General features: G+C 53.7%; 8 protein-coding genes across 8 annotated transcripts; 5 read left to right on the forward strand and 3 right to left on the reverse strand.

The window, feature by feature from the left end:
- Nucleotides 1-1,052: 1,052 nt before the first annotated feature.
- On the forward strand, nucleotides 1,053-3,065 carry CKM354_000092700 (uncharacterized protein; the record flags this gene model as incomplete). The annotated part of the gene is made up of 4 exons (XM_044796034.1): nucleotides 1,053-1,101; nucleotides 1,205-1,275; nucleotides 1,369-1,704; nucleotides 1,758-3,065. 4 exons carry the CDS (start codon nucleotides 1,053-1,055, stop codon nucleotides 3,063-3,065), a joined length of 1,764 nt encoding a protein of 587 aa, XP_044651969.1.
- Nucleotides 3,066-4,132: 1,067 nt separating this feature from the next.
- Nucleotides 4,133-5,385, forward strand: CKM354_000092800 (uncharacterized protein; the record flags this gene model as incomplete). Its single annotated transcript, XM_044796035.1, has 2 exons — nucleotides 4,133-4,195; nucleotides 4,246-5,385. The coding sequence occupies 2 exons, from the start codon at nucleotides 4,133-4,135 to the stop codon at nucleotides 5,383-5,385; spliced, it is 1,203 nt and encodes a 400-aa protein (XP_044651970.1).
- Nucleotides 5,386-5,758: 373 nt separating this feature from the next.
- Nucleotides 5,759-12,782, forward strand: CKM354_000092900 (CCR4-NOT core subunit CDC39; the record flags this gene model as incomplete). The annotated part of the gene is made up of 2 exons (XM_044796036.1): nucleotides 5,759-6,704; nucleotides 6,823-12,782. The coding sequence occupies 2 exons, from the start codon at nucleotides 5,759-5,761 to the stop codon at nucleotides 12,780-12,782; spliced, it is 6,906 nt and encodes a 2,301-aa protein (XP_044651971.1).
- Nucleotides 12,783-13,605: 823 nt separating this feature from the next.
- Nucleotides 13,606-15,103, reverse strand: CKM354_000093000 (uncharacterized protein; the record flags this gene model as incomplete). Its single annotated transcript, XM_044796037.1, has 2 exons — nucleotides 13,606-14,881; nucleotides 14,934-15,103. 2 exons carry the CDS (start codon nucleotides 15,101-15,103, stop codon nucleotides 13,606-13,608), a joined length of 1,446 nt encoding a protein of 481 aa, XP_044651972.1.
- Nucleotides 15,104-15,781: 678 nt separating this feature from the next.
- CKM354_000093100 (signal peptidase complex catalytic subunit SEC11) lies at nucleotides 15,782-16,376 on the forward strand (the record flags this gene model as incomplete). The annotated part of the gene is made up of 2 exons (XM_044796038.1): nucleotides 15,782-16,077; nucleotides 16,148-16,376. The coding sequence occupies 2 exons, from the start codon at nucleotides 15,782-15,784 to the stop codon at nucleotides 16,374-16,376; spliced, it is 525 nt and encodes a 174-aa protein (XP_044651973.1).
- A 306-nt stretch (nucleotides 16,377-16,682) lies between these two features.
- Nucleotides 16,683-18,702, reverse strand: CKM354_000093200 (uncharacterized protein; the record flags this gene model as incomplete). The annotated part of the gene is made up of 3 exons (XM_044796039.1): nucleotides 16,683-16,756; nucleotides 16,844-16,883; nucleotides 16,939-18,702. 3 exons carry the CDS (start codon nucleotides 18,700-18,702, stop codon nucleotides 16,683-16,685), a joined length of 1,878 nt encoding a protein of 625 aa, XP_044651974.1.
- A 1,158-nt stretch (nucleotides 18,703-19,860) lies between these two features.
- Nucleotides 19,861-21,321, reverse strand: CKM354_000093300 (uncharacterized protein; the record flags this gene model as incomplete). Its single annotated transcript, XM_044796040.1, has 1 exon — nucleotides 19,861-21,321. The coding sequence occupies one exon, from the start codon at nucleotides 21,319-21,321 to the stop codon at nucleotides 19,861-19,863; it is 1,461 nt and encodes a 486-aa protein (XP_044651975.1).
- A 497-nt stretch (nucleotides 21,322-21,818) lies between these two features.
- On the forward strand, nucleotides 21,819-26,442 carry CKM354_000093400 (uncharacterized protein; the record flags this gene model as incomplete). The annotated part of the gene is made up of 2 exons (XM_044796041.1): nucleotides 21,819-26,003; nucleotides 26,110-26,442. The coding sequence occupies 2 exons, from the start codon at nucleotides 21,819-21,821 to the stop codon at nucleotides 26,440-26,442; spliced, it is 4,518 nt and encodes a 1,505-aa protein (XP_044651976.1).
- Between the last annotated feature and the right edge of the window lie 110 nt (nucleotides 26,443-26,552).

Here is a 26,552-nt window from a genome sequence, read left to right on the forward strand (position 1 = left end):
GAAATCTTGCTGCAAACATCATTCCCTGCTCACATGCTGTGCCGTCGATGGTACCCCCTTCGAACGGCTGTCGCAGGGCTTCAGCCCGAATGCTGTGACAAAAGTTGCGCTTCAAGATGAAAATACGGCCAATGCCAGACTCGGGCTTGCATATGAATACCAGCGATATCAGGGGGAATTATGGCAGCCTCTGCGTGTAGTTTGTGTCGGCAGATGACAAAGCGCCCATCGAGCACGATGAAAGCCAGATATGCTCAACAAGAAGCACAGGGCTTCCGATCGTCTTGCAACCGACTCTGCTACCCGCTGAGCCGTGGTCGCAATCTCGTAAATCATCAGGTATATAATACGTCGCAGCAGAACAGCCGCTGCCCTCGCGCTCCCACAATTATCTTCTAGGAGCGAATGGTGTTCTGGCGTGGGCCATTCCAAATGGGATCTACTCGGCCACGAACTGTACTGTGTGCAACGAGAGCATTTCTGGTCTTGCTCAATACAGTCATCGTCAAGCTCGGAAATCGTGGACTCCGCAATATTTCTGCCCACCATATCCGCCCACTGTGCTCTGCTTCAATGCCAAGAGATCAGCCATCAGAGACTATGCCGGACGTTACTGGCGCCCACAGCCATCTGACTGCACATTGATGGACGTACTGGTCGTTTGTAGGCAGGTACGACTGTCACCCAAATTGGACGGAACTCCAACGTAGCATCACTGTGTGCACGTGCCATTGAGCAAGTCATTCACTCGCGACAGCCCCACTTTTGTGGCTTGTCCCTGACCTGTCTCTTCTCGGCGGCCGCACACCACGCCAACAACCACTACCTACCAAACAAGAAATTCAGGAAGCGAGTATTGGAGAAAGCACTCGTAAGCTACCCAGATCGTTCCCGAAGGCACACACGTCTGCACATCACCACCTCAATTCAGACATCTCCGCGTGCCGTCGCCGACCGTGCCACCCACCAGACACCTTACCTCCTAACTTTCGCCACAACATCTCAGAGACACACCACAATACCAGCACTCGCGCCCGACAACAAGGCCCACCATGTCGCTGGACATGTTCTGGGGCGGTGCCCCGCAGCCGATCAACACACGTAAGTCTCTGATTTTCTTGGCAACTTCATGCTCGCTCGAGTCCAAACCAGGCGGCACTGGGATCACAGTTTTCTCGAGCGATAACGCTGATTGGGATCACAGCACAGGAAGCACTTGCCCAACTCAGAGCCAACGAGTTCGCACTTGAGGAGGACAACGAAGCGGGCCGTAATGTAAGTGTTTCTCCTTGATTCCACCGACAGCCATGCCTACCGGGGTAGATACGGATGAAAGTAATCAATGAAAAGCTGACAGAGCGACCATAGCTGTCGGACGACGAGCCCGTCCAGCAAGAGCCTCCGACGGGCGACTCCGAAGCAGTTAACGAGGAAGAGTCGCGCAGCAAGCCTCGCGTTCTAGGTGGCGTTGCTGCCGTTTCGAAACGCATCAACGCCGACTACGATTCCGACGACGCCCGCATCATCGAACTGAAGCAGCAGTCCTACAGCGACGAATATGTGGCAGCCAAGTTGACGGAAGAAGGCCGTATTCGGTATGTGCCAAAGACTGTCGGCAGTCGCTGGTTACGTCTGCGTAAGGTGCTTGAGAAGCGCGAGGACGAGCGACTCGACGATGAGCTGAGCGATTGGCATGTTGGAGAGGTAAGTATCCCCGGAAATCTCGACTTCTACTATGGCAAGCTGATTTCAACCAGGATGAAGAGCTCAACAACATCAAGACAGAAATGGACAAGAAGTTCGAAGTCCAATTCCAGCGTCTTCGCGATAGGATGTGGAATGAGGTCTCGATCTACCTCGCCGAGAAGACAGTCAAGCGCAAGTACACGGCCAATGCATGCCAAGAGCGCTACGAGGCTCTAAAGAATGGCACTGCTCTCCTCCCAATCGAACTCGATGATGACCAGGAGGGCCGTCGTCTGCTCCGCGAGGAGCGAATCATTGCAGCTCAAGCTCGTCGCGACGCCATTGAACAGGAGAAGAAGGATCTCGAAGCTGCACGTGAAGCTCGTATAGAAGAGAAGAAGCAGTTGAAGATCGATGAGGCGAAGCGTAGACAACTGGAGGTCAAGAAGCGCCAGGATGCTGCCGCCGAGCGTCGCCGTCAGAAGCAGGAGAAGCAGAATATGGTGGTGCAAGCTCGTGAGGCTCGCGAGCAGTATCTCGAACTCATCCGTCTGGAGCGTGATTGGGAGTTGGAGAAGATTCGCGTTGAGCGGGAGATCTTTAAGGAGATAACCGGCAAGAATCTCTTTGGCAAGGCTGCCACGGCTCGTGACCGCTCAAGCAAGCGCAAGTCTGGCGTCACTCTGGACTGGGAATCTGACGAAGAAGACTTGGACGACACGGAGGATTCCGCCAGCGACGCCGACGATGAAGACGATCTCGAGCGTACCGACGCTGGTGCCAATTTCGCGCCGAAGCGTCCCAAAAAGACTCCCAGCAAGAAGCGCTCCCAGCCAGCTCGTAGGGCAAGCGCGAAGCGTACTAGACTGACTGAGGCCGAGTTTGAGGGAGCCGCCAATGACGAAGAGGTCACTGCCCATGAACCAGGCTCTTCCAAGGTCCGCGTCACCAAGGCTACTCTGCTCAACCCGCGATCCATCCTCAACAACGGCGAACTCAAAGCCATCATTCGGCGTCGCGACATCACTCCAGGCTGGCAGGAAGATGAGACTCATGCCGAACTTGTCGCGCGTCTTCAGCACATCGACGAGTCTCTGAACGTCAATCAGCTTCGCGCTCTCTGCAAGCAGGAGTTCCTCTCCCCGTCCGGCAAGAAAGAGGAACTCATTCGCCGTCTAGCCAGTCATGATGCTGAGCGCAGCTTCGCTGGCCAGTCCTTTGAGATCGCGAGTGACGATCTGGAATTCATGCTGTCGTACGAAGGCTACCAGGGCGAGTTCCGAAAGTATCTGGAGGAGGCTGTTCAGGAAGCTCGAGACAGAGGCGAGGAGGTTGTGGGCTTCGATGATGAGGACGATGAAGATGCGATGGAGGAGTGAAGTACGAGATGAATGTGGCATGAGTGGAGATCAATGTGGCTGGTGCTTGTTTTCATGTTCTGTACACTACTGTTTGACGAGCCACGGTGTTTCTCTGCCTAGACGATGGAGCTGAGGCATCAGAAGCTCGGATGTGTCGTCTGGCGGATTGAGAGATTCAGTCGAGAGTGCGATCACTCATGGTGTGTCTTCTTTCGATAGAAAAGCTGTAATAGTGGCTCAAAAAGTTTTGCTTCAAACAGCTCCATCTCGAGGGCACTGACTAGGCCATCATGTGTTCAGCCGGGTTAGGCGTGGCTCTTGCAGAATGCCGGAAGGTGTCTGTGCCATCTCGGGACGTTCGACCTGCGTTTCGGTGAAAATGCCGCCGCGTAGGCAGAGGAGAAAGCTTAGACGCCTGAACTTGCCGACTCTCCAAAACTCGGCTGGTAACTATGCGATTCAGCGCTCATACGCAGTCCAACTACTGTCCACCTGCCAATGGAGAAATCGTATCATGTAGGTTATCGAAGACCCTTCAGTAGTTCTCTCGACTACTAGTTGCAGCTGACTTACAGAAGACGGTGAGATGGTACCTGGCACCATCTGCACAGCCATGTCAGCGACAGGGGTGGGCATGCTGATCTGACTGCATGTCTCAATGGCAAAGGGCAAACATTGATGTTGTAAGTCTACGAATGCCCTAGGACTGATATCAGCATAGGCAGAAGCCAAGCAGGGCCGCGTTTTTGGCGGGAAGTGAAGACGGGTGAACGTGGGGGAAGCGACGCTCCGGTTGCCCTTGTGGTCGGTGCGATGACGTCCGATTTTGCCCCCGCTAGACTAGAGGCTGGAGATGGCACGACATAACTGGGACACACAACACCTGGTCATCTACACGAGCCGCTACTCTTTTATCTTTCTTAGCTTGCAACTACCGACCCCCTACAACGGCTTTCGCTTCCTCCACTTTGGACGCATTTTCGCAGTGAAGCCGACACGTTCTGCGACGACGACTTCTCCACGAATCGCATCGGTGACGAGGGTGTGAAACACGAGGTAGAGCCTGAACAGTACTCGATACCAGAATGTCAGAAGAGGCGTCTGCAGTTCCGCCTGCGCAAAAGGCATCATGGACGGGGTTCTTGAAGGTGGGAGCGTACAAAGTCCAAAATGATTCTCTCCACCTAACGCGCAGTAGCAACTTGCTTCGTTCAACGGCGACCTCTCCTCGATGACCGCTCCTCCCTGGATTGTCAGTGATACATCGTTGACCGAGTTCTCGGCGTACTGGAGTGAGATGCCCCACCTGTTGGTTGCGCCTGCACAAGAGAAGGACAAACAAAAGCGCATGGTCCTCGTGCTCAAGTGGTTCCTCAGTACACTTAAACAGCAATACGCCAGTCGCAACGAGAAGCTTGGTTCGGAGAAAAAGCCTATCAACCCATTTCTGGGCGAGCTGTTCTTGGGCAAATGGACAGATGAGACTGGGGAGACGCAGCTGGTCTCGGAACAGGTGTCGCACCACCCACCAGTGACCGCATACAGTATCTGGAATAACCAGCACGGTGTCCGTCTGCAAGGCTACAACGCGCAGAAAGCTAGCTTCTCCACGACAATTCACCTCAAGCAGGTTGGACACGCGCTCCTGCACCTCGACGCATTCGACGAGGATTATCTTATTACGCTGCCTGCGCTGCACATCGAAGGCTTGCTGAAGGGGTCACCATTTGTGGAATTGAACAAGAGCAGCTATATCGTATCCTCATCTGGCTACACTGCACGGATTGATTATTCGGGCGCTGGGTGGGTATCTGGCAAGAAGAACTCGCTCTCGGCAATTGTATATCCCCATGGCAAAGAGAAGGACAAGAAGAGCGTCTTGTACAAAGCTGAGGGCAGCTGGACAGACGAATTCGTCATCAAAGATGCCGACAAGAATGTTGTCCAACAGTACAACGCGAAGAAGGAACCCAAGACGCAGCTACAGGTGGCGGACATCAAAGACCAGGACCCTCTGGAGACACGGAGAGCGTGGCAGAAGGTTGCCGCGGCCATTCAAAAGGGCGACATGAATACTACACACGCTGAGAAGACCAAGATTGAGGAGTTCCAGCGGGCGACTCGCAAGAAGGAACAATCGGAAGGGAAAGAATGGCAACGCATCTTTTTTTCGCGAGCAGACAAACTTCCAGTGTTCGACAAGCTCATCAAAGAAGTGCCCTACGGCGGTATTGAACAGGATCAAACTGGCGGCATCTGGGTGTTCGACCAAGACAAGGCAAAGAATGCGAAGCCGCCGTTCAGCCCGCTCAGTGAGGAGCTGAAGAACGGCTTATAAGCTGGTTGCTTTGCAGAGAAAGAAGGTTGAGGCCTGTGCCGCTGCACGTTTTCAACAGGGTTGTACATTACATAGCGAGCATGGAGTGAAACACACATGCTACGACGCATACGAACACGAGGCGCAGGTAGCATTGGGTCATTAGTCCTGAGAGAATGAATATTAGAGTATTTCCCAACCCTGACTTTCCACGATACTGAAATCGAAGGAGCGGGGATGGTTGTAGTTGTATTTTGTGCAACAACGCGAGACCGAGTGGATTTCTTGGCTGTGACGATCGATGTAGCTTTAGTTCGAGCAGACCACCGAATTATTTACTGCCTTCCCTGATGCAGCAGCGGCGAATTCGCTCTTGCTATGCATGTGTTGTGAGATGAACGAACGCACTCCGTCGCACAGTCTCAGATCAGCAAACTCGCAGGCGACACGACGAACAGGCATTCGAACGCAGCAATCGGAGCGGTACACTTCAGACGAGCTAGGATCTCGCGGCGGCTTGACCTCGATTATCACCAACCTGAGCAACGCTTCCAGCAACCCAGCCTCGCCGCAATTCTTACAGGAGCATAGCCAGTCTCAGTTACGATCACCTCCTCCTCCGACGTACCTCACTCTCAACGACCTCGCCGCCATCGCAAGACGCCGCGTCACCAGCCGGCAGTCATCGACCTCGTCCGTGTCCACGACCGCATCACACCCTACCAGTGGCCGCGCTCGCAACAGCGCCGCTTCTGGCTATCATCACTTAGCTGCTGGTGACGCAGGCTTGTCATCGAGCGGCGGAAGTATTGGTGCGGCGGGCATTTCACGTCTCGGGAGACCTCCGCAGTCAACACTCGCATCGCCGGCATCGTCGACCGGTACACACGGTGCGGGCAGCTCGTCTGGACAACTGAACAGCTTGCTTTTGACGCAGCTGAACATACTGCTTAGCACCTTGAAAGGAGAGACAGACAGGACAAAGTGGACAGCACAATTGGACAAAATCCGGAAGCTCGTCAGCGACAGTGGGATGGAGTTATTCACGACATATTTTCGACGATTGCTGCAGAGCAATGCGTCCACAGTCATTTCTAGCACACCTCGCGCTCCCGAAAACGCCGGCAACTACCAACTATTGATTGAAGAAGTGCAGAAGCTGGTTAAGGAGCCGCGGCAAGCACAGCAGATCGCAGAAGCCCTCGACACCAACGAGGGGGACGTGTTCCGAGACTTTGAACTGCAGGCTTTCCTCGACCACTTCGCATTGGACCCCGTGGCGCGCGTCGCACTGCTGCAACCGCTCCGAACAGTGTCAATCCCGAGTTTGCGACAGAAAGGTATGTTGTCGATCTGCACATGCACAACAACGCTGGAGGAGCTTCGATGCAGCGTCCCGCATGCTGGGTTGGGTGGTTCAAGCGTTGCCAAGATTCCCGAGCTAACACCTTGATCCAGCGGCCTCGCTTTTGACCGCGACCTTCCCTCTATTCCTCCAAACCCTCGCCGCCCAACCGCTCCACGCCGCCGACACCGACGTTGACCCCGCGCCATCAGTACTAGCATCGATTATCGAGCGAGTCATCCACGATCCGCGCGGTCTCAGCGACGAACTCCGCGAAAACCTCTTCTACGCGGTGCGCATCTACTATCGCACCCGCGGCTTGCGCACGCCATATGCAGTCGAGTCGGCGATGCTGCTGGACGAGCTGCTGCAATCGCAGCAAGACTCGCGTCTTGTGAAGCGCTTGCAGCATGAAGGCCCACAAGCGACCGCGAGCCTCGAGGCTTGCAAGGAGGTGCTGGCAGGAGCAGAAACACGCGACTTCTCCTACTCGCAGATCGCAAATGTGCTCCTGTACATGGTCCTCGTGCAAAATGGCGACGCGTACAATCCCTCTGTCTTCGTCGAAGCTGTCCGTCAGCACCGCGCCGGAGCGCGGATAGACTGGACTGATGTGGTCACGGCCTTCGACAAGGAGGGTCTGCGAGTGTCAAAAAAGCAATTCCTGTTGCTGTACAATGCCCTGCTCCCGCTGGCGAGAGAATACGCCAATTTCGACATTCAGCTACTCTGGGGTGGTAACTGGCACTGCCATGAGACACAGCTGAGCTTTGTGGTCGCCTTTCTGTCCATGACGCCGGAAGAACTGGATGTCATGCAAATACCGAATCTGAGGCAGGCATTCGAGTTGACGAGCTTCGCAACTGCATCAGACAAGATTCGCGCTTTCGCAGAGAAAGCTATCAAGCACCCGCTGGTATCATTGGACGCTACAGAAGCTCTCTTCACCATGATCTTCCGGTCACAGGAAACGTACAACATGGCCCAACAGCTTGGTATTCCGGACAATATCATCAACCAGAATATGACGACTTTCGTTTGCGCCGCGTCGAATGTGCCGAAGCCCTGGGGACCTTTGCAAGAGCAAGCGCTGAAGCAGCTATTCTTTCCATTCTTGATGAAACAACATGGAAACTACGATTTTGTCATGCACGCTTTGTGGCAGCACGATAAGCATTGGGTGGCTACTCGGCTCATCGAGTGGTACAACACCGATCCGAACCTCCTCGGCCTGGTGTATGACCACGCCCTCGAACACGGCTGGCTCGAGCTCCTCTTCACCCTGCCCAGTAGCTTCGCGGTGGACCTTGCCGCGTACGCGCACGGGAAGGGCCAATGTAACCTCGTTGACTGGGCTCGGAATCACATCAGTGGCATGGGTCCGCCACAATTTGCTGCGGCAATGACGGATTTCCTACAGTCCAAGATGCAGGACGAGACCGTGGTGCAGCGCGACCAGGCCGCCCCAACGACTCCGCCACTGACCTTGAAGACCATACACGCCTTGCTTAAGCTCATCAGTGATGCTCTATACGAGGACCAGAAGACTGAACTCTACCGTCATTGCTTGCAATTGTATCCCAGACTATTCAATTATGGCGAGGATGACGCACGCGACGCAGTTATTGATGCCAACAGTGGGCGCGGCCATTCGTTACCGGAACAGGCGACGCAAGAGATGGAAGAGCGCTACAAGCAGATGTACGGCGGACAAACCACTCCTGACAGCCTCGTGACTGAGCTCAGGCGGCTAAAGGCATCTGACAGCCCCTCAGAACAAGAACTCTTCGCTGCTATGCTGTTCGGTCTATTCGAGGAGTACAACTGCTTCGGAGAATACCCTAACGAAGCTCTTGCGACGACGGCTGTGTTATTTGGTGGACTGGTATCTCACAAGGTTGTGTCGGGCATTGCAGAACAACAAGCCATCTTCATGATCTTGGATGCCGTGACGCAGTCTAGCACTGAGGACCCGATGTATCGCTTTGGCTTGCAAGCTCTGATTCATGTTCTTCCCCGCCTGAAGGAATGGCCTCCTCTGGCGGAACGCATCCTGCGTATCCCCAGTCTTCGTGGGACGAGTGCCATGGAAGCTGCGGAGACCGTGCTCAAGGAGGCTCAACCACAGTCGGCTGGATTGAACGGCGAAGCCACCAATGGACTCACCAACGGCGTACTGGACGATGAGGAATTCGAGGTTGTCGCGCCTGCCTTCACCGCCATCCAGGTCGACCCGCCGAACCCGAACATCGCATACGAGGACCCGAATGAGGATATTTCCGACAAAGTCACCTTCGTCCTGAACAACGTCTCGAAAAGGAATCTGGATGAGAAATTCAAGGAGATTGAGAGTGCGCTCGAGGAGAAATACATCCAATGGTTTGCCCACTATCTCGTTGATGAGCTCGCCAAGTCTCAGCCAAATTTCCAGAGCCTGTATCTTCAAATTCTGGAGAATTTCAACAAGAAGTTGCTCTGGGCTGAAGTGCTTCGCGAGACATATTTGAGCTGTCAGAAGATGCTCAACGCACAAGCCACAATGGAGAACCAGCATGAACGAGCGACTCTCAAGAACTTGGCAGGCTGGCTCGGACAAATAACACTTGCACGCAACCAGCCCATTCTGCATCGCAATCTGTCGTTCAAGGACTTACTGCTTGAGGCTCACGATAACGAAAGACTGCTAGTGGCCATTCCATTCACGTGCAAGACGCTCGTTCAAGCTGCGCACTCCAAGGTCTTCAAACCGCCGAATCCGTGGATTGTTGAGCTCCTAGGCCTGCTCAGCGAACTCTACCACGGCTCATCGCTCAAGCTGAACATGAAGTTCGAGATCGAAATGCTGTGTCGAGAACTCAGTATGGACATCAAATCGATCGAGCCGCTCGATATCATTCGATCGAGGCCCACCTTGGATCAGAACAACATGCTCACGAATTACATTCCAGAAGGTCCGGATGCCTTTGGGGAGATGACTTTGATGGGTCTGTCCAAGCGTGGTCCCAACGAACGCTTCTCGCCTGAAGCCGTCATTTCCCAAGTGCCAGATCTTGGACATATGCTGCAAATCCCACAGGCCGTCGGCACGACTACTCCTGCTCAGATGAAGGCCATCTTCGTCAATGCAGCACAACAGGCTATCTACGAGATAATAGCTCCGGTGGTCGAGCGTTCTGTGACCATTGCTAGCATTTCTACTGCAGAACTGATCCAGAAGGATTTCGTCACTGAGGCTGATGTGGAGAAGATGCGCAATGCGGCTCACACGATGGTGAAGTCGTTGTCCGGAAGTCTCGCTCTTGTCACATGCAAAGAGCCTCTGCGGATGAGCATCACCAATAATATCCGTCTCTTGGCCGGACGATCCCTGCCCGAACAATTGCCGGAAGGTCAAATCTTGATGTTCGTGAACGACAACATCGATACAGTCTGTCGACTTGTGGAACAAGCAGCAGAAGATCACTCCCTGGCGGAGATTGATTTGCAGCTGCAGGAAGCCTTGACGGAGCGACAACAACATCTTGACCAGCGGCCGAGTGAGCCGTTCTCCCACGTTCCAGTTAGCCGATGGTCGACACTCATCCCAGAACCCTACAGACAGGACCAGAACGGATTGAACAGGCAGCAACTGGCACTCTATGAGGATTTCGGTCGACAAGCTCGCATCACACCAGCAGCTCATGCCGGATCTGCCTCGCAGGATGGCACGCGTGCAATGACAGATGTTCTCGGAGACAGCTACCTCCCGAATATGCCAACCCCTGCTGAGGCGCCTGCGATGCCGCATCCAGGTCAGGCACAGCGTATTCCCGGCATGCAAGGCGGACTACCACGCGCCAACGGCTACCTTGATCCTGCGAGTCTTAATGATCGTATCATCACATTGATGTCTGAGCTTCAGCAAGCGTCGCGGGAGGCACCAGAAGAACATATCAGCGAGATTGGTGAAGGTGCCACCATTCGACGCGTATACGGGCAACTACTAGTCTTGATCGAAAGCGCTCCACAACCTGAGACGACAGTGCAAGCGTGCGCGAGCCACTGCCTCGGGTTGATCTATGGCGAAGCTCAAAAGCGACTGGAAATCGAAGTCCTCGCTCGCTTCCTCACCCAACTGTGCCGTATGTCGCAACAGGCCTGCCGACAGATTACTATGACGATTGCTACTGTTGAGGACGACAGAATCTTCAATGCGCCAGCCACCATCGCTCTCCAGGGTGAAAGCTTGCTTGACGTCCAGCACATCGATTCATTGATTAGCAAGGCGCTCAAGCAGAGACGCCCCGTCGCGTTGTCATTCTTCAAGGAGATCGTAGAAGAACTACTCCTGGGCGAGGAAGCGGTAGCTCATCGTGCTGAGTTCTCATCATCGTATGAGGCACTTGCCCAGTGGCTGAACAGCCTGTCGAGTCCAGAAGGCTCGCCCCGGTCGTTCCCGCAAGAGGCACTCATAGGCAGAGAGATCATGCGCATACTGCAAGGCTCGTCGGACTACACCAATGGCCTGCCGAGTCCAGAGACTGATCCTAAGCACGCCGATCAACAAGAGTATCTCTTTGAGGAGTGGATCAAGCTGCAGCGCGTGGGCGCAGAGAATCATCGCTATCTGGCGTTCATCTCACAACTGCACGAAAAAGGCGTTCTTGCCGACCCGGAGAGCAACCTCAATTTCCTCCGTACGTGTCTGCGGTATTCAATCGAGCACTTTGAGGTTGTTAGCAGCAGGCCTTACGGCACTATTGACATCGCCTACATTGCCGTCGACGCTCTGGCCAAGCTGGTAACCATGTTGGTGCTGTTCCAGGCTCCTGCCGATGCTGACCGACCCGTCAACAAGGCGAAGAACCTCGAAGGTTTCATTCGCTTGGCGGTGCTGGTTATGAACGATGCCCACAACAAGCATGGCGAGCGCTTCAACAGCCGCTTCTATTTCAGGTTGTTTTCTGCTGTCTTGTGCGAGATTGACGCACACAAAGCGCAAGTGACGCCCGAACAGGAGGCCGAATTTAATAGAGTCATCGCCACAACTCTCCAAGTGCTGCAGCCACGATTTTTCCCTGGATTCCTTCACGCATGGATTTCTCTTTTGAGCCATCGTCTCCTCGTGCCGGCTTTCCTGGTGAATGGCCGGAGCAATGGAGGATGGAACCAGTTCACAAAGCTGCTGGCGGTCTTGTTCCAGAACCTAGACGACATCTTCTCGTCTACAGAGTTGTCCGCGGTAGCACCGGACTTTTATCGCGCGGTGGTTAAGTTCATGATGATTTTGCATCACGACTTCCCGGATTACCTGGTCGAGAACCACATGCAGCTGAATGCTATCATCCCAGCTCACTGCGGCCAGCTACAGAACATTGTAACCAGCGCGGCTCCACAATCTCAGTCATCGCAGCCAAATCCTTTTGCGCCTGGCCTGAAGATCAATAGGCTTGACCAGGTCCGCATTGCTCCATCGGTCTTCTCTGATGTTGACAACGTGCTCGAAGAGGCTGGTGTGAAAGCTGCCATGGAGCGTGTCTGCCAGTCAAACGAGCTGAGCGAGCAGAACTTCGCCTTCCTGCAAGCTGTTGTGGACCGTGCGGACGGCCAAATTAGCCCGATTCTGATCAACGCACTGGTCCTTGAGGTTGGCATCAATGCTACTTCAGTGTCGTCGGCGTTCTCGTCTGTCACTGCTGCAGCGCGCCTCCTCACTCGTCTGCTACAAGAAAGCGGCCCACGAGCACGCTATCATCTCATCCTGGCCATGACGAACCAGCTTCGCTACGTCAACTCGCACACACATTACTTCTCCACCGCTCTACAGCACATTTTTAGCACGAGCCAACAAGATCTGCAGGAGCAAATTCTGCGAGTCATTTGCGAGCGTATGATGCATGACCGTCCTCATCCTTGGGGACTTCTTGTATTGCTGCTGGAAATGATCAAGAACCCGAACTACAACCTGCTTGAGCAGTCTTGGGTCAGAGCTGCGCCACAAGTTGAGCAGCTTCTAGTGACTCTGACTCACCCAAACCAACCGCTCAGCAGCAGTCCCTTCAGTGGACGCTTGCCGATCGGTGCCCGCAACTAGGCGGCAGTACCTGCTCGGCGCACCAAGATGGCGGCAGATGGCAGAAGAACGCAAGACAGGACGGCGAGCCCTTCAATTTGGCAAGAAGGGATGGAATTCTCCCGTCGTTTTGGTTGTATGTGTGTAAAGAAATGACTCGCTGTACTATCACTTTTTGAAAAGAATTCATGCATGCCTTGGCATCTGGGAACACGGGCGTTTCGAAAGAGACAGGTGGCAAGGCTTACAGTGAAAAAGTTCGGGACTGGTCGTTGCATGGCTCGGGCTGGACTGATGAGAGATGATGATTATGTAGAATAGTGCATAGTTGTTAATGAATGCATGCATGAGTTGGTCGTGATGAAATATTTTGTCACCAGTGCCCGTGCCAGATCGTGTCAGGCTAAAGGCTCGCCAACGCTCCGCGGAGCTGATGGCATCTGCCTAATACACCCCAGACAATGAGATTGAAAATAGATGTCTGGTTTGCAGTGGAAACAGTCGACACGCCGCAGAAGATACCGATGGACGACCAAGGACATTGTTTTTGGTGTTGTTGCCGCACGCAAACTAAGTTCGTCCAGGATGTGGAAGTATGTAAGGTCTGCTTCATCCAATACCAGCCTTCGTGGTCGTCTAGTCAGCCACACTACAATAGAGTGCTGCATTCACCGCTCCGTGTGCCATTCGCGCCCAGCTGTGTGAGGCCTGGTCCTTACCGTCGATAGTGCAATCGGGTTCACACGCTACCTATTGGAGGTTGATCAAAACGCTACCTCTGCTCCCCGAAGTCGTCGGTCTGGTGGACGCCAACGCCTGTGCTCAGTGGGCTGTAAGCCATTCCTCATTCTTGATGGAGCTTATCGCCGAGGCCTAGCTTTCCGGCTTGCGGATCATCCCTCAGTCTGTTGAAGACCGTGGTACGCAGCGTATCGTCGCTCTCAAGGATCCTCTGCAGCAAGCTTGAGTGCTGCTTCACTATCACCCAGTAGTACTTGACGATCTGGGTAGTGATCAAGCGGAGAATACTCTCGTGTGCATCAGTCGTTGGCTTTGGAAGGTCCGAGGCACATCGCGCCAGGATGATGATTCCGAAGGGAGTAAGTGGATACAAAGCACTGAGCTTCTTGTAAATAAAATCTTGGAGAGGCTCATCTTCGATCTTTACCGCCGTCACGAACGCCTTGCCTAGCGCTTCAGCATGGAGGAATTTCCTCTGTGGCTTCTGATCGAGCTTCGAGATCCGAGGGTCTTCCTCGGGATCATTGACGAGTCTTGGGCCCAGTTCGCCAGTGCTGTAGTATTCTCGAACAGCAGCAATATCGCTAGCTGCTAGATTTGTTTCGCAAGCACGGTCGTCTTTTCCCAGATTCAATTCAGTTGCGCCATCATCTTCACATGCTCGGACAGCGAGGTAGTTACAATTTGAGATCAGGCTTCGCTTGACGATGAGCCAGTTCGGGTCGCCGTACGGAAAGACGATGCGGCATTCCGGGGGGGCAGGTTCTGTCGGCGAGGACGCCGCGGGTGCGCTGATGAACTCGCTTGGCCTCTCGACAGATTGATAGACCTTGCCGGAAAATGTGTCGATGTCCGATCTTCGAGAAGATGTTGGTGCTGGTGCTGAGGCTTGGAAAGGACCAGAAACGAGAGCCTTGTTCTCATCCTCGTCGGAAGTATCGATCGTTTCCAGGACCGAATCATGTCGATTTTCGCCGGGACCAGCTCTCGCAGAATACTTTGGGCCTTGAGGCTGACGACTAGAGCCACCTAGGTCAACTTTCTGGCGTTTTGGAGGTTGTGAGGGCCGCTGAAAGTGACCCTCGCGCCGGCCAAAGAGATCGTCGTTCGGCACGCGATATGTCTGCTGGATAGGGTGGCGCTTTCGACGTAATTCCATTTCGATCTTGCGCGCTTCAGACTGGTTCTTGATGTAATTTGCCCAGAATCTGTCATCTTCGAAGGCCTGTAAGTCTCGGAATGCTCTTCGCCGCTGCTTTTCCTCGATGATCTCTGGACCATCATCAGGCTGAACCTCAGGGTCTAGGAAGGCTTTGAGACCCTTCAAGTAATCTACGTGGGGTTCAGCAGGCTTAAGCAGCTCATTGTGGACGAAAATGCTGCAGAACACGGTTAGGAAGTGGTAGCAAAAGGCGGGAGTACGCTGCTCACTATCTGTATCGACCCAGCTGAATCACAGGTACATGAGCCGGCTCTCTGCGTATAGCAAGAAATTTCGCCGGAGCGACCTCATCGGAACAGATCACGACTGGCCAAGGGATTCCCTTGATGGAGGCGATGCAGTTGGTTCCCGGGGGGATCGGCGGTTTGCTTGAGGGCATTCTGCTGGTGGAAGTCTTGTCGGAAAGTTTCCTTGTGTCGGTTGCACTTGATGAGTTCACAGGCGGATCACATGCGTTGTTGATGTTGTTTGCAAGTTCCTGTTCAACTGCATGGCACAGGTCAAGTGCTAGCTCCTAGGACTGAGTGAATTGGGGTATCAAGTGAGCTCAGATGATCATGCAACTCAACATCTTTGACCTGCTCATCCTGTGCTCACCTGCACACATGTACGCATAGGTGTTTGGCACACTCGCAGACCTACCTCACCTACCTCACCTGTCGACAACTTAATAAATGCCAAAGATCGAATGTTACCCCGGCGACCTGCATTGTCCTCCATGTTCGGAGCAAGACAGTTTGCGAGACAGACCGACTTCAAATGCATTTTCTGAGACAGGTCTTGTGACTTGAATCATAGTTTGGTTGCTGTCTGCCGGCATCTCCGGCCCCATATGTTTTCAGTTAGGCAGAACCAACTCAAGTGAAGTGAGCAAGAAAGAACCACATGCCGCCAAGCCCTGCAAGGGTACGATTTAAGCTTAAACCCTAACCCCGAAAGCTGTCTGTGGACACGTTCCGCGAGCTTCACCAACTCGTCCTCCAATTTCTCGCGGCGAACCAGTCAACGAATTCTCCCAACACAACTGCTAGAGGGTTCTTTTCCTACGACCGCCACCATGTTCGGTGCCGTCGGCAACATGCAGCCCCGGCAAGTGGCCGCCCAAGTCCTCAACTTCGCCCTCGTTCTCAGCACCGCGTTCATGCTCTGGAAAGGTCTCTCCGTATTCACAGATTCTTCGTCGCCGATCGTTGTCGTTCTGTCAGGATCTATGGAGCCGGCATTTCAGAGAGGAGACTTGCTGTTCCTGTGGAATAGAGGGATGGAGACACAGGTGGGAGAGGTTGTGGTGTACAATGTGCGAGGGAAGGATATTCCGATTGTGCACAGAGTTGTGAGGAGATTCGGAGGAGGGTGAGTTGTCAACTCTTGACGTGTCTTACGGGAAAGAATGTTGGATGCTAATCTGCTGGGGTTTCCGTAGACCGAAGCCTCTACAACTCCTAACGAAAGGCGACAACAATGCCGCGGATGACACGGAGCTCTATGCACGCGGGCAGAGTTACCTCGACAGGAGCAAGGATGTTGTTGGCAGCGTGGTTGGATACGTGCCTTTTGTGGGATACGTGACAATCCTGCTTAGCGAGTACCCGTGGCTCAAGACGGCCATGTTGGTGTTCATGGCTTTGACGGTGGTATTGCAAAGAGAATGAGAAAGGGAATCATCATGAAATATGCTGGTCATCATTGACGACATAGTCTGGACTTAGAACTTCAAGATTTGGTCCCGAAACCCTAGATAGGACGATTGACTGAATTGCTGCCCCTTCGTCTGTCGACCTGGTCACGCTGTACGGATTATGCAACTCGAGACGACGCCAACCGCCTCATCAAAAGATAACGAAGCTTGCGCTACGATGAACTTCGCCAAAGAGCGAGTGAGCACAGCATTCGTATGTTGAGCGACTGATACTGCTCGCTATACAAAACTACCAATATTAACTGCTTGCTCAGCCTGATCAAAAGTCGGCCGGCATGTGTGTATCATTATCCCATGCTTGTGCATGATATGTCCTCCGTGGTCCCGCAGTACCTAGACCGCTCATCAACAATGTTACGCCTCTTCAAGCATGTGCATTGAACGGCCACGCCACGTCCAAATTGTGACTGTGAAACTTACACCAAGTCGCATGAGCCGTATTTCCCACCTTCTTTATCTCCTGTCACAGCCATCAGTATACGCTCATCAAGTCTATATTTCTGTCTGAAACTCACCTTATGACTGGCCAAGCACATCCAGCAAAATTCAAACTTGCACTTCTTGCATCGCATATGATCACATCCATCAATTTTCTGTATCCTCCATCCGCAATTCGCCCCCGGACACTTCTTACTAACAGTATCCAGCATGGCCTCGGTCGCACGCTCTTCGTCTTTCGCCTTCGCCCCTGAAGTTCGATACTCGTACTGCTCACATGTCTCACCCGTATGCCAGGCGACTTTGTGTGTCAGGCACTGCTTGTATCCGCAGCCGACACAATCCATGAACGTTCCGGACGCATTCTCAACGTTCAATTGCCCAGAATTGCAAGTAGCAGATAGACACCATGCGAATTCGTCGAGTGATGAGAGGGCATTCCGCGTAAGCATCTTTTCGTACGAATCAAAGGTCTCCGGTGTCGAGTGCGCCAGAATGTCATCGTAGTCGAGTTTGCAAGGACATTCTGGGCATTTTAGATCTTCGGTCCCTTTGGTTTCGAATTCAGCAGCCAGCCAGCTGTGCATACACTCTACGCACGTGTGATTTTCGTGCTCGCACGATAGTGTTGTAGGTCGCGAGGGAAACTCGGCGGGGGGCTTGTCATCACCGCAGCAGACACAGCCTCGCGGTCGATTGCGTTCTGCCTCTTCGGCGGCGAAACGCGCTTCCTCTTCTTTCTGAAGTTCAAGGGCCTGCAGGCGATCGAGTTCTTCTTGTCGAATGCGTTGCAGTTCTTTCTCTTTGCGAAGTGCAATAGCTTTCATCCGATTGTCCCATTCTTGCTGCCGTTGTTCGATCTCAAGTTGTAGGGCGGCCTCGAGTGCCAAAACTTCAGCCATATCGTCCTGTGGAATGTCAAGCTGGCGGGAACCACCGGCCATGGGGCTCATTGATGCTCTGCTCTGAGCAGTATGCCAGGTGTGATTATCGTCTTCCTCCAACCCTATGCCGCTATCGACGGGACTCGCGGAGAGTCTTTTGCTCAACTCCACAACGTCTCGCATCTGCTGCTGATCAAATTCAGACCAATCTCCCTTTGCGATCGCTGGCTGCTTGCCCTTTTCTCCGGGGACAGGTTTCCTCGGTACAGCAATATCCTGACCGACTCGAGTTTCCTGCGCTGAGACTGCTGCTTCGTGTAGATTGACGTTGTCGATCTCCGGTATGTGGCTTGCTACGAGCCCGCCGGACTCGCGGCTCTGCACTGGCAAGTCTGTTTCTACTACTTGTTTGCTACCTCCGAACACAGAAAACCGTGACTTGCTACCGAAAGCTTTCGACGCGAATGATTTCTTCTTCGGCTTGACTGGTACGCGTTCCTCTCTCCAGCCATACATGCCGACCGGAATCCTCACAGTCTTGTACTCCTGTTCTGCAGGCTCACTCGCAACGCTCTCCGATTTCATCGAGTCGCATTTCTTGAGCTTCGCTGGTGGTAGCGACGGTCCAGGCACTACGTCGATGATGTCTTCGTCGTCTTCATGTTTCTTGAGCTTCCGTTGTGGCAAAGACGGGCCAGGTATTGGTTCGATAATGTCGTCTGAGCTATCATGTTTCTTGAGCTTCGCTGCGGGCCGTTGGAGAGAGCAATATCCTTCGAACACATCAGGCAAGGAAGGTTCATCGAGGTTGATGCTGCTTTGATTCCGTCGGTGGAGCCTCGCGTTGGACCGCTTCAATAGTCCAAAATCGTCCTGATCGATTTCGTGTACTTCGATTTTCGGCGGCTTGTTGCTCTTCGTCAGCTGTGCTTGGACTTTGTCGCGAAATCCTTTCATGGTGGGTGTGAAGCTGCTGCCACGCAACGATTGTCTGCGGCAGCTGTGTCGGTGTGCAAACGCTGTATCATCTAAGTGCGCAACTGTGTACGACACAAATTCAGCGAAGAGGATAGGATGAAGTACGGTCTGGCAGGGTCGAAAGCCACGGCTGTCATGACTGTGCCCAGCGAAGTGAACAGCCTCGTTCAAGAGCATAGCCGCTGCCATCGAAAACAAGCGAACACAAACCTGTGCTGTGCACGGCTGCCTCAGTACAGCGGGCGCCAGGAAAGTCTAACGACATAGACATATAGGATGACTTGGCTTGGACTTATAATACCATATGGCTGTGCTCGCATAGGCCAGAGTGGATCATGCGAGCGCCTGCAGGCCTGCGCTGTGCCCCAGACTTCGCATAGCCGATATATGAATGCTATCATTGGTACCATACGGGCGGCCGTGAGGTCCACCATGTGGGAAGCGATTGCTCCGAGATGGTGGAACGGTCTTCAAGGACGCCGAAGCATAGTCATGCAAGCACCCGTTTCATCGTCACACAAATGGTGAGGCCACACTGCAGAAGATGAACCATTATGTTTCCTGATTCGACGTCCTTCAGGCAACCTCGCAGTTCTGTTCGGGAATCGCGCTGCAGGTTTGTTTGGTTGTGGTGTCGAACGGCTCGCTGCGCAGCCTTCGGTTGAGGCGGAGTCAAATCCTCCAGGCGGCCTCTGCCACGATCACGAGCCTCGTTGGCAGAACATGCCATGAACGGACTGATCTTGTTGGTCTCCACGTGGAAGGCAATACGAAGGTCTCCAGATGCCAGTCGCTTTGAGTCATGTCGCTTCTCGCCGACGTCCTGGTCTTCCTGGAGAGAGGCCTCTCTTAAGCGCGGGCGGTGCGAGAGGCAAGTCTTCGCACTTTTCCGACGCATCTGATCGCGCTGTGTCCACGTGCAATGCAGTGCGCAGGTCGCGTAGAGGACAACAAGCCTGGAAGTCAGGACATACAGGGGAATATCATGTAGCAAACACTTTCGATGATTGAGGTGCAGTTGCATGAGGCTGGCAAGGATGATCGGATGATCATTGTCTTGGCAAGGCTGCAAGCACGGCCTTGCAGGAACTCTATATGTACTTTCCTCGGTATGCAGCGTATCAACAATACCTATGATTACTTGATCTCACCCCAGCCTTTATTGTCCTTGCCTCCACTCACCATTGCGCTGTCTCCCTTCACGGCACCTGAACGTGCATCCTGGCAAGCTCTTCTAAAAACCAGCATGAATCTCCAAACATCTTCAAAATTGTTGTACAGAGGAGCAGGCGCAACGCGAATCACATCTGGCTTCCGCTCATCAAGCACAACGCCCTCGTGCTCAAGGACCTCCATCACAGCATCGAGCATACCAGGTTGAAGCATGACCGACAACTGTGCTCCACGCTCCTCCGGATTCCGTGATGTGATGACGTGAAATAGCGCCCAACCGAATTGCCGTGCTTGGTCTTGCGCCAATAGATCCAGCAATTGCTCGAGGTAGGCCGTCAGCTTCAAACTCTTGTTGCGAAGCTCGGCCATCGAAGTCTGCTTGACGACATCCAGACTTGCACGAAGGCCAATTGTGTCCGCGACTGAAGTATTTGATACTTGAAAACCTGCCGCACCTGATATTGGCTCGAACTTGTTTGCCATGACGAACCGGCTGGATTTCGAAGAACCCCACCAGCCCGCCAGTCTTGGTCGATAGTGGAACTGGTCGTCCTGAGCTGTGACTTCCCCATGTCTCTCATGCACGAAAGCGCCACCTATACTTCCCGGACCTGAGTTCAAGTACTTGTATGTACACCAGCAGGCGAAGTCGACGTCCCATTCATGCAGCTTCAAAGGCACATTGCCTGCAGCATGAGCCAGATCCCACCCAATGGTAACACCTTTTGAATGTGCGTGCGCGGTGATAGTTTTGATGTCAAGCAACTGACCAGTGTAGTACTGTATTCCCGGGAGCAGGATCAGTGCCAGTTCGTCTGCATATTGCTCAATTGTCGAGAGGATGTGCTGGGTTGGCAGGAGTAGTGAGTCCCCTGATGGCGGTTCAAGTAAGATCATCGATTCTTGCGGGTCGTACCCGTTCAGGCGAATCTGAGACTCGACTGCAAAATGATCGCTGGGAAACGCTTTTCCCTCAATCAGAATCTTGTTCTTCGCTTTCGTCGGCCTGTAGAAGCTGCACATAAGAAAATGCAAATTTGCGGTCAAGGTTTGCATAACTGCGACTTCTTCCGTCTTCGCACCCACGACTGTAGCCATGTCTGCACGCACATCATCATCGACATGAAGCCACGGTGCTAAGCGTGTGTCTGAGATCTCTTTGAAATGACCGAATACTCCCTTCTGAGCCCAGGTTGACAAGTATTCCTCGAAGTACTCTCGGGTGAGAGTCGGCTGGAGCCCAAGAGAATTGCCGCAGAGATATGTGCATGGCTCATCATCCATCTCATCTGGCTGCGCGGTGATGGTCTTTCGGGCAAGATCCGCTCTGCTCGGTATGACGAACATATCACGGAATTTCGCCAAAGAATCTTGTTCATCTTGCGCCTGAGCATAGGCCTGCGTGAAGATCTCGGCTCGTTCCATGCTAGCAACAACGATTTTGATGGAGACCCTTTCCCAGGCGTCTCTTGATCTTGACAGTCCGATGCTGCACTGCACGTGTTACAGCGTTGCTGATCACTGCAAACAGAGAAGCACGTGAAGTGGATGGTCTTGTGATCTGCCTACCTCAGCCGGCGAAATTAACGTGCCTGTGGCCCAGCAACACAACCTGCCGTGTGACTGACTGGACGATTGCACTTGAGTCTGCCTTTGGTGTTGGTACAAAGTAGTGTTCTGCGTTCAACAAGAACAGATGCAAGAAAGGAAGCATCCGTGGCGAACGCGCACCGCAACAACCTGAGGCAACTTTGTCGGCTTCGTCATCTGGTTGCGCTGTCGCCGTGACGAGCAGCCGGTCCTCGATCGCCGACCTGGGCAGCAACGCAACCTAGAATCTCTTCCCCGAACATCAACACGACCGGCAGTCTTATAGCGACGTGTAGTCGCGCCAGCAGGAGGGGTCGTTGCTGGCGCGAGGCATGTCTATATCCGTCTACATCGGACATACTGGCCAGTGTCTGCGACTCGACCCCAGCGTCAACAGCACCCTCGAAGCTGTACGGTCATGGATCGCGTCGCAGACCAGCATCCAGACGCGCGCCCAGATCTTGCTCACTGCCCAGGGCAAGCAAGTCCGCACGCAGACTTTGCTAACCGAGAATGAGTTCTTCGTGTTCGACTCGAGCTGGCTGAATGGGAAGAAGGCCATCAGTCCTGCGAAGGAGTCCATAGACAGTTTCGGGAACGACGACGACTTCAACCCAGGACCCGCCCCTGATACTATCACCAACACGAACGACTTGGCATCATGGCAGCACTTGTTTAAGATCAGGAGAATATGGGCAGCAAGTCTGCTCGAGGGCTGCGGATCGCAGTCGAAGCAGGCCCAGCGACTACAGGAAAGCAAAGCCATCATCGAGCGCAGCTTGGGGGTCGCCGTAGCTAGTCTGCAGCATCATATCAAAAACGCCGAGAAGCAATATGCGAACGTAGAGTCATGGGCTACCGAGCAGCTGCAAGAGCAGCAGACGCACACGGGCAGATGGGAGCAGGACCTGGAAAGCCTACGCAGCATACCCGCCAGACCCGAGTTCACACGCTTCGTGCAACCTATGTCATCTGTAACAGGCTCGCGACGATACTCTCAGCAGCACATTGCGACTTTGCAAGGCTATGTGGACATCGTGACTGTCAAGCAGGCAGCCACGACATCCAAGACCACCGTCTCTGTTCTCAACAAGCAGCTAGACAGCATACGCGAGGAGTTGGATGCTGCTTCAGCCACCAGCGATGAGCTTCTCCAGGCCGTAGATCGAATCAACTCTCATTCCACTCTTGACGACAGTACTTCAGACCCAGCTCAACTGCTCGAGGAGATCGACATGGTGGTCAGCAAGATGGCCTCCGATCTCGAGCACGTTCAATCCCTACCCAAAACGCCGCAGTCGTGCGCACAGGCTTCCAAAATGGCCCTCCTCCACACACGAAACTACTTGCCGAACCTTAACGATTATTGCTTAGAGATGAACGAGCTTGTGCAAAAAGCAAGGCGGGAAAGAGATAGTGCCGCTGAGATTGCACTGGAGCATATGCGGACACTTTCGGCAATCGAGTCGCAGCTCGCAAAGATATACCAGGCTATTAGAGAGGTTGACCTGCCCGAAGAATATCACCAGGCCCTCACGACGTTGAGCGTTGTAGGTCGACTGCCCTCGGTCTATGGCCACCTGCTGGTCGAGTCCGTCAGACGGCGAGAATGGGTCGCGAAGATGAAGCGAGACTCAGCCACGCTACAAGAAGAAGTTGCGCTCTACCAGGAAGAAGAGGAGAAGCGGCGAAAGAAATGGATGCGCAATGTCGATGATCTGGTGTCACCCGATGCGCTGCAGAGCCGTGTTCTGGGAATAGAGCTCAACTTGCAGAATGAAGGCGGCAGCTGGCCTATGGTCACGCGAGAAGAGCTGGCAGAATATCTCAAAGTACTGCTGGACGTGGTTGGGCCAGGTCCGGTTACAGAAGAAATCGACCAGGCCATCAAGGACCTTGACAAGCTCACTCGTAAGCAGATCAAACACGCCAAAGCATTCAAGAATGGTAGCATGCACGAGGCTGCTTTTGGTGACACATCGCTCTTTCTTCGAGGCGACGATTCGAACAAGGCACTCCAGAGCGCCAATACGCGCCTTGAAGAAGAGCTCAAGGCACAGAAGAGTCGTGTACGCAAGCTGGAAGACTTGCTGCATCGATCGACCCAGCTCAACACGAGAGTGACGACTGGCGATATCTTTACACCCACGAGCGATGGCGCAATGTCACAACGCGTGGCCACGCCAACAATACCAGTCGGCACTCCTCAGCCATTCGACGATTTCTCTCGGCATAGCTCTCTCAGTAAACGCCGACCCTCTTTTGCGCAAGCACAAAGTGCTGAAGAGAAACGTTTGGCCAAGCGGGTTGTCGACCTCGAGGCAGAACTGCAAGCACACAAGGATGAAGCGGCGACGAGGAAGAACTCGGATGCAGAAACTCAAAAGCAAGTCGAAGACGCTATCACCACTAAGAAAGACCTGATGGCGAACATGGACGCACAGCAACGAGAATTTGCGGTGGAGAGACGAAACCTCGAGCGCGAGTTGACTGAAGCGAAGGAGAAACTGGAAGAGGCCGAAAACGAAGTCGAGAGGCTGCTAGGCTCTCGAGACGGCGTGGATGAGGAGATCTCGAGACTCAAAGAGGATGCCGCTGGACATGCCGCACGCGCAGCGACTGAGCACGATGCCCGCAACAACCTCGAACGTAAATTCGAGCAAGCTGAGACAGCCCGCAAGCAAGTCGAAGAAGAGCTCCAAAAGCTGCGGGCAGCTGAGGAGCAAAGGCGCGAAGCTGACGCCGAGCATCTGCAGACTTTGGCAACGGCGCACGCTCATCTATCGTCAGACGCTGAAACGCCGACTGGCCTTCTCGGTCTGGCGACGACTCTCGAGGACCTCGCAAGAAGATCAGCAGCCCACGCCAAAGACCTTGAGGAAGCAATTGCGTTTGCACGAAGCGAGAACCAGTCGCTCTTGGCAAATAATGAGCGCCAAAAGATGGAACTCGCAGCGGCTGCCGAAAAGCAAGCCGACATTGAAGAGGAGATACGCCAAACCCAAGAGAAGCTGTCAGCAGGAGAGGCGAAGGCTCAATCACTCGAACAGCAATTGGCTGAAGAGCAAGCACAGCTTCAATCCTTGCGCGAGAAGTTTGCGGAGGGCGAGACGGGATCAGAAGTGCTCCGCCAGCGTGTCACAGAGGAAGGGGAGCGCGTTGCTAAGCTACGAACTGAGCTAGCAGAAGCGAAGTCTCTCAATAACAGTCTGGATGTGGAGATTTTGCGCATGCAGAAAAAGCAGAAGGCCTACCATGCCAGCGCAGAAGCAACGACCGATCGCCTACAGAGGCGAGCTGATCATGCAAAGGAAGTGTCACAAAAGCTCTACTCCCAGAATCTTCGACTTGTTCGCCTGCTCGAACGACTTGGGCTGGTAGTGACTTACGAGGGAAATAAGATGGCCGTGGAGCGCGCTTCGAAAATGGCTGCCAGCACCACAATGATCGACCCTTCCATGCAGATGAGTCGTCAAGCCTCAATGACCTCGCCACCACCCACTCGCAAATCTTCTGGAGAGGATGATGAGCCGGCGAATGACCTCAAAATGCTTCACTGGCCCGACGCTCAAACCGTGGACGAGGAGAGTGCTCAATACGAAGCGTTCCTGAACAGCCTCTCCCGGTTCGATCTTGACGTATTCGCTGATGCAGTCACGAAGCGCGTCAAGGACTTCGAGTACACGGCAAAGAAGTATAGCAAAGAGGCTAAAGAGTCTACGAAGCGCGCCGATGCGTACAAGGAGCGTGCACTCAAGCTGAGAACCGAAGCTCACTCCAAGATCGCGGTCCGAGATTTCAAAGAAGGGGATCTCGCTCTGTTTCTGCCAACAAGAGGTGGCCAGGTCAAGGGTGCATGGGCTGCGTTCAATATTGGATGCCCGCATTACTTCTTGGCGGAGCGAGAGGGCATGCGTCTCGGCACGAGAGATTTTATCGTGGCACGCATCCAGAAAGTGGAGCAGAAGATCGTCGACTTGAGTAGCCAACGTGCCGCCGCGCAAATCTCTGCCGATGGCCGCAGCTTGGGTGAAGCCAGTGACGCCGCATCTTCTATGCAGGTTGAAGATGACAATCCGTTCGATCTCTCGGATGGCTTGACCTGGTGGATGGTACATGCTACCGAAGAGCGTGGCGCCGGTGCAGCGCCCACGACGCCAGGCCTTGGTAAGTCCACGGTCAGCACAGCAAACGTTGACGCCAAGGGCAGCATCCGCATCAAGCGTAGCAGCAAGAGTGATGATGCGAGCAAGCACCTGAATAAGAGTCTCGACTCTCGCCGCTCTAGCTCGACATCGAAGAAGAACGTCCCTGCTGGGTCGACAGCTGCTACCGGCAGTGCCTCAGCCACACCACAAGCGAATACACCGCGACAGCGCACAGACAGCCAGGCTTCGTCCTTGAACAATCCTATGCTACCAACACAGCACCAACAGCAAGCTCGTCCTCTCCCCGCGCCAGCCGGAACAGGTTTGGGTATCGGCAGCAGCAATCCTGAACCTCAGCCTCATGAACAGGTGCGCCAAGACCTACTCTGGGGACCATGAATACCGTCGTTTGGCATGGCTCCCCTCTCATCCTCGCATCTCTAAAATGAACACAAACTCTAACGTTTTATCGCAGATTCGCAAGCTCTCTACTGCGATTGACAGCACCAGTCGACCTCTCTCACCACCTGAGAGCGGCACAGGAGCTGGGCCTACGATCTCAGTACGTCGACCATCGGCTTCACCAAGCAAAGCGACCCAGCAGCAACAGCAGCCCCGTCCGGAACGTCCTGAATCTCCTAGTAAGAGTGTCCGATCATTGCAACGACATTTGGAGACCGCTGCTGGTCCATCGACTACTCCAGTGAAGCCTTCTCCAGCCAAGAAATCAGGCTGGGAGAGTCTCTGGAGCGCGGAATTTTCTGTGGAGAGCCCGAGTAAGGAGAAGAAGAAATGGGATTGGCATTGAAAAATCTGACGGGCGATTTATCCTATGACGATATGTTCCTCTGCTGGATACTAGGCCAGCACGCGATACAAGGGCGAAACTTTGCTGGGAACAAGAGGTTACTGCAACTA

The sequence above is a fragment of the Cercospora kikuchii genome (assembly GCF_019650295.1).
Source record: "Cercospora kikuchii DNA, contig_00001, whole genome shotgun sequence".
In the NCBI taxonomy this organism is placed as follows: Eukaryota; Fungi; Ascomycota; class Dothideomycetes; order Mycosphaerellales; family Mycosphaerellaceae; genus Cercospora; species Cercospora kikuchii.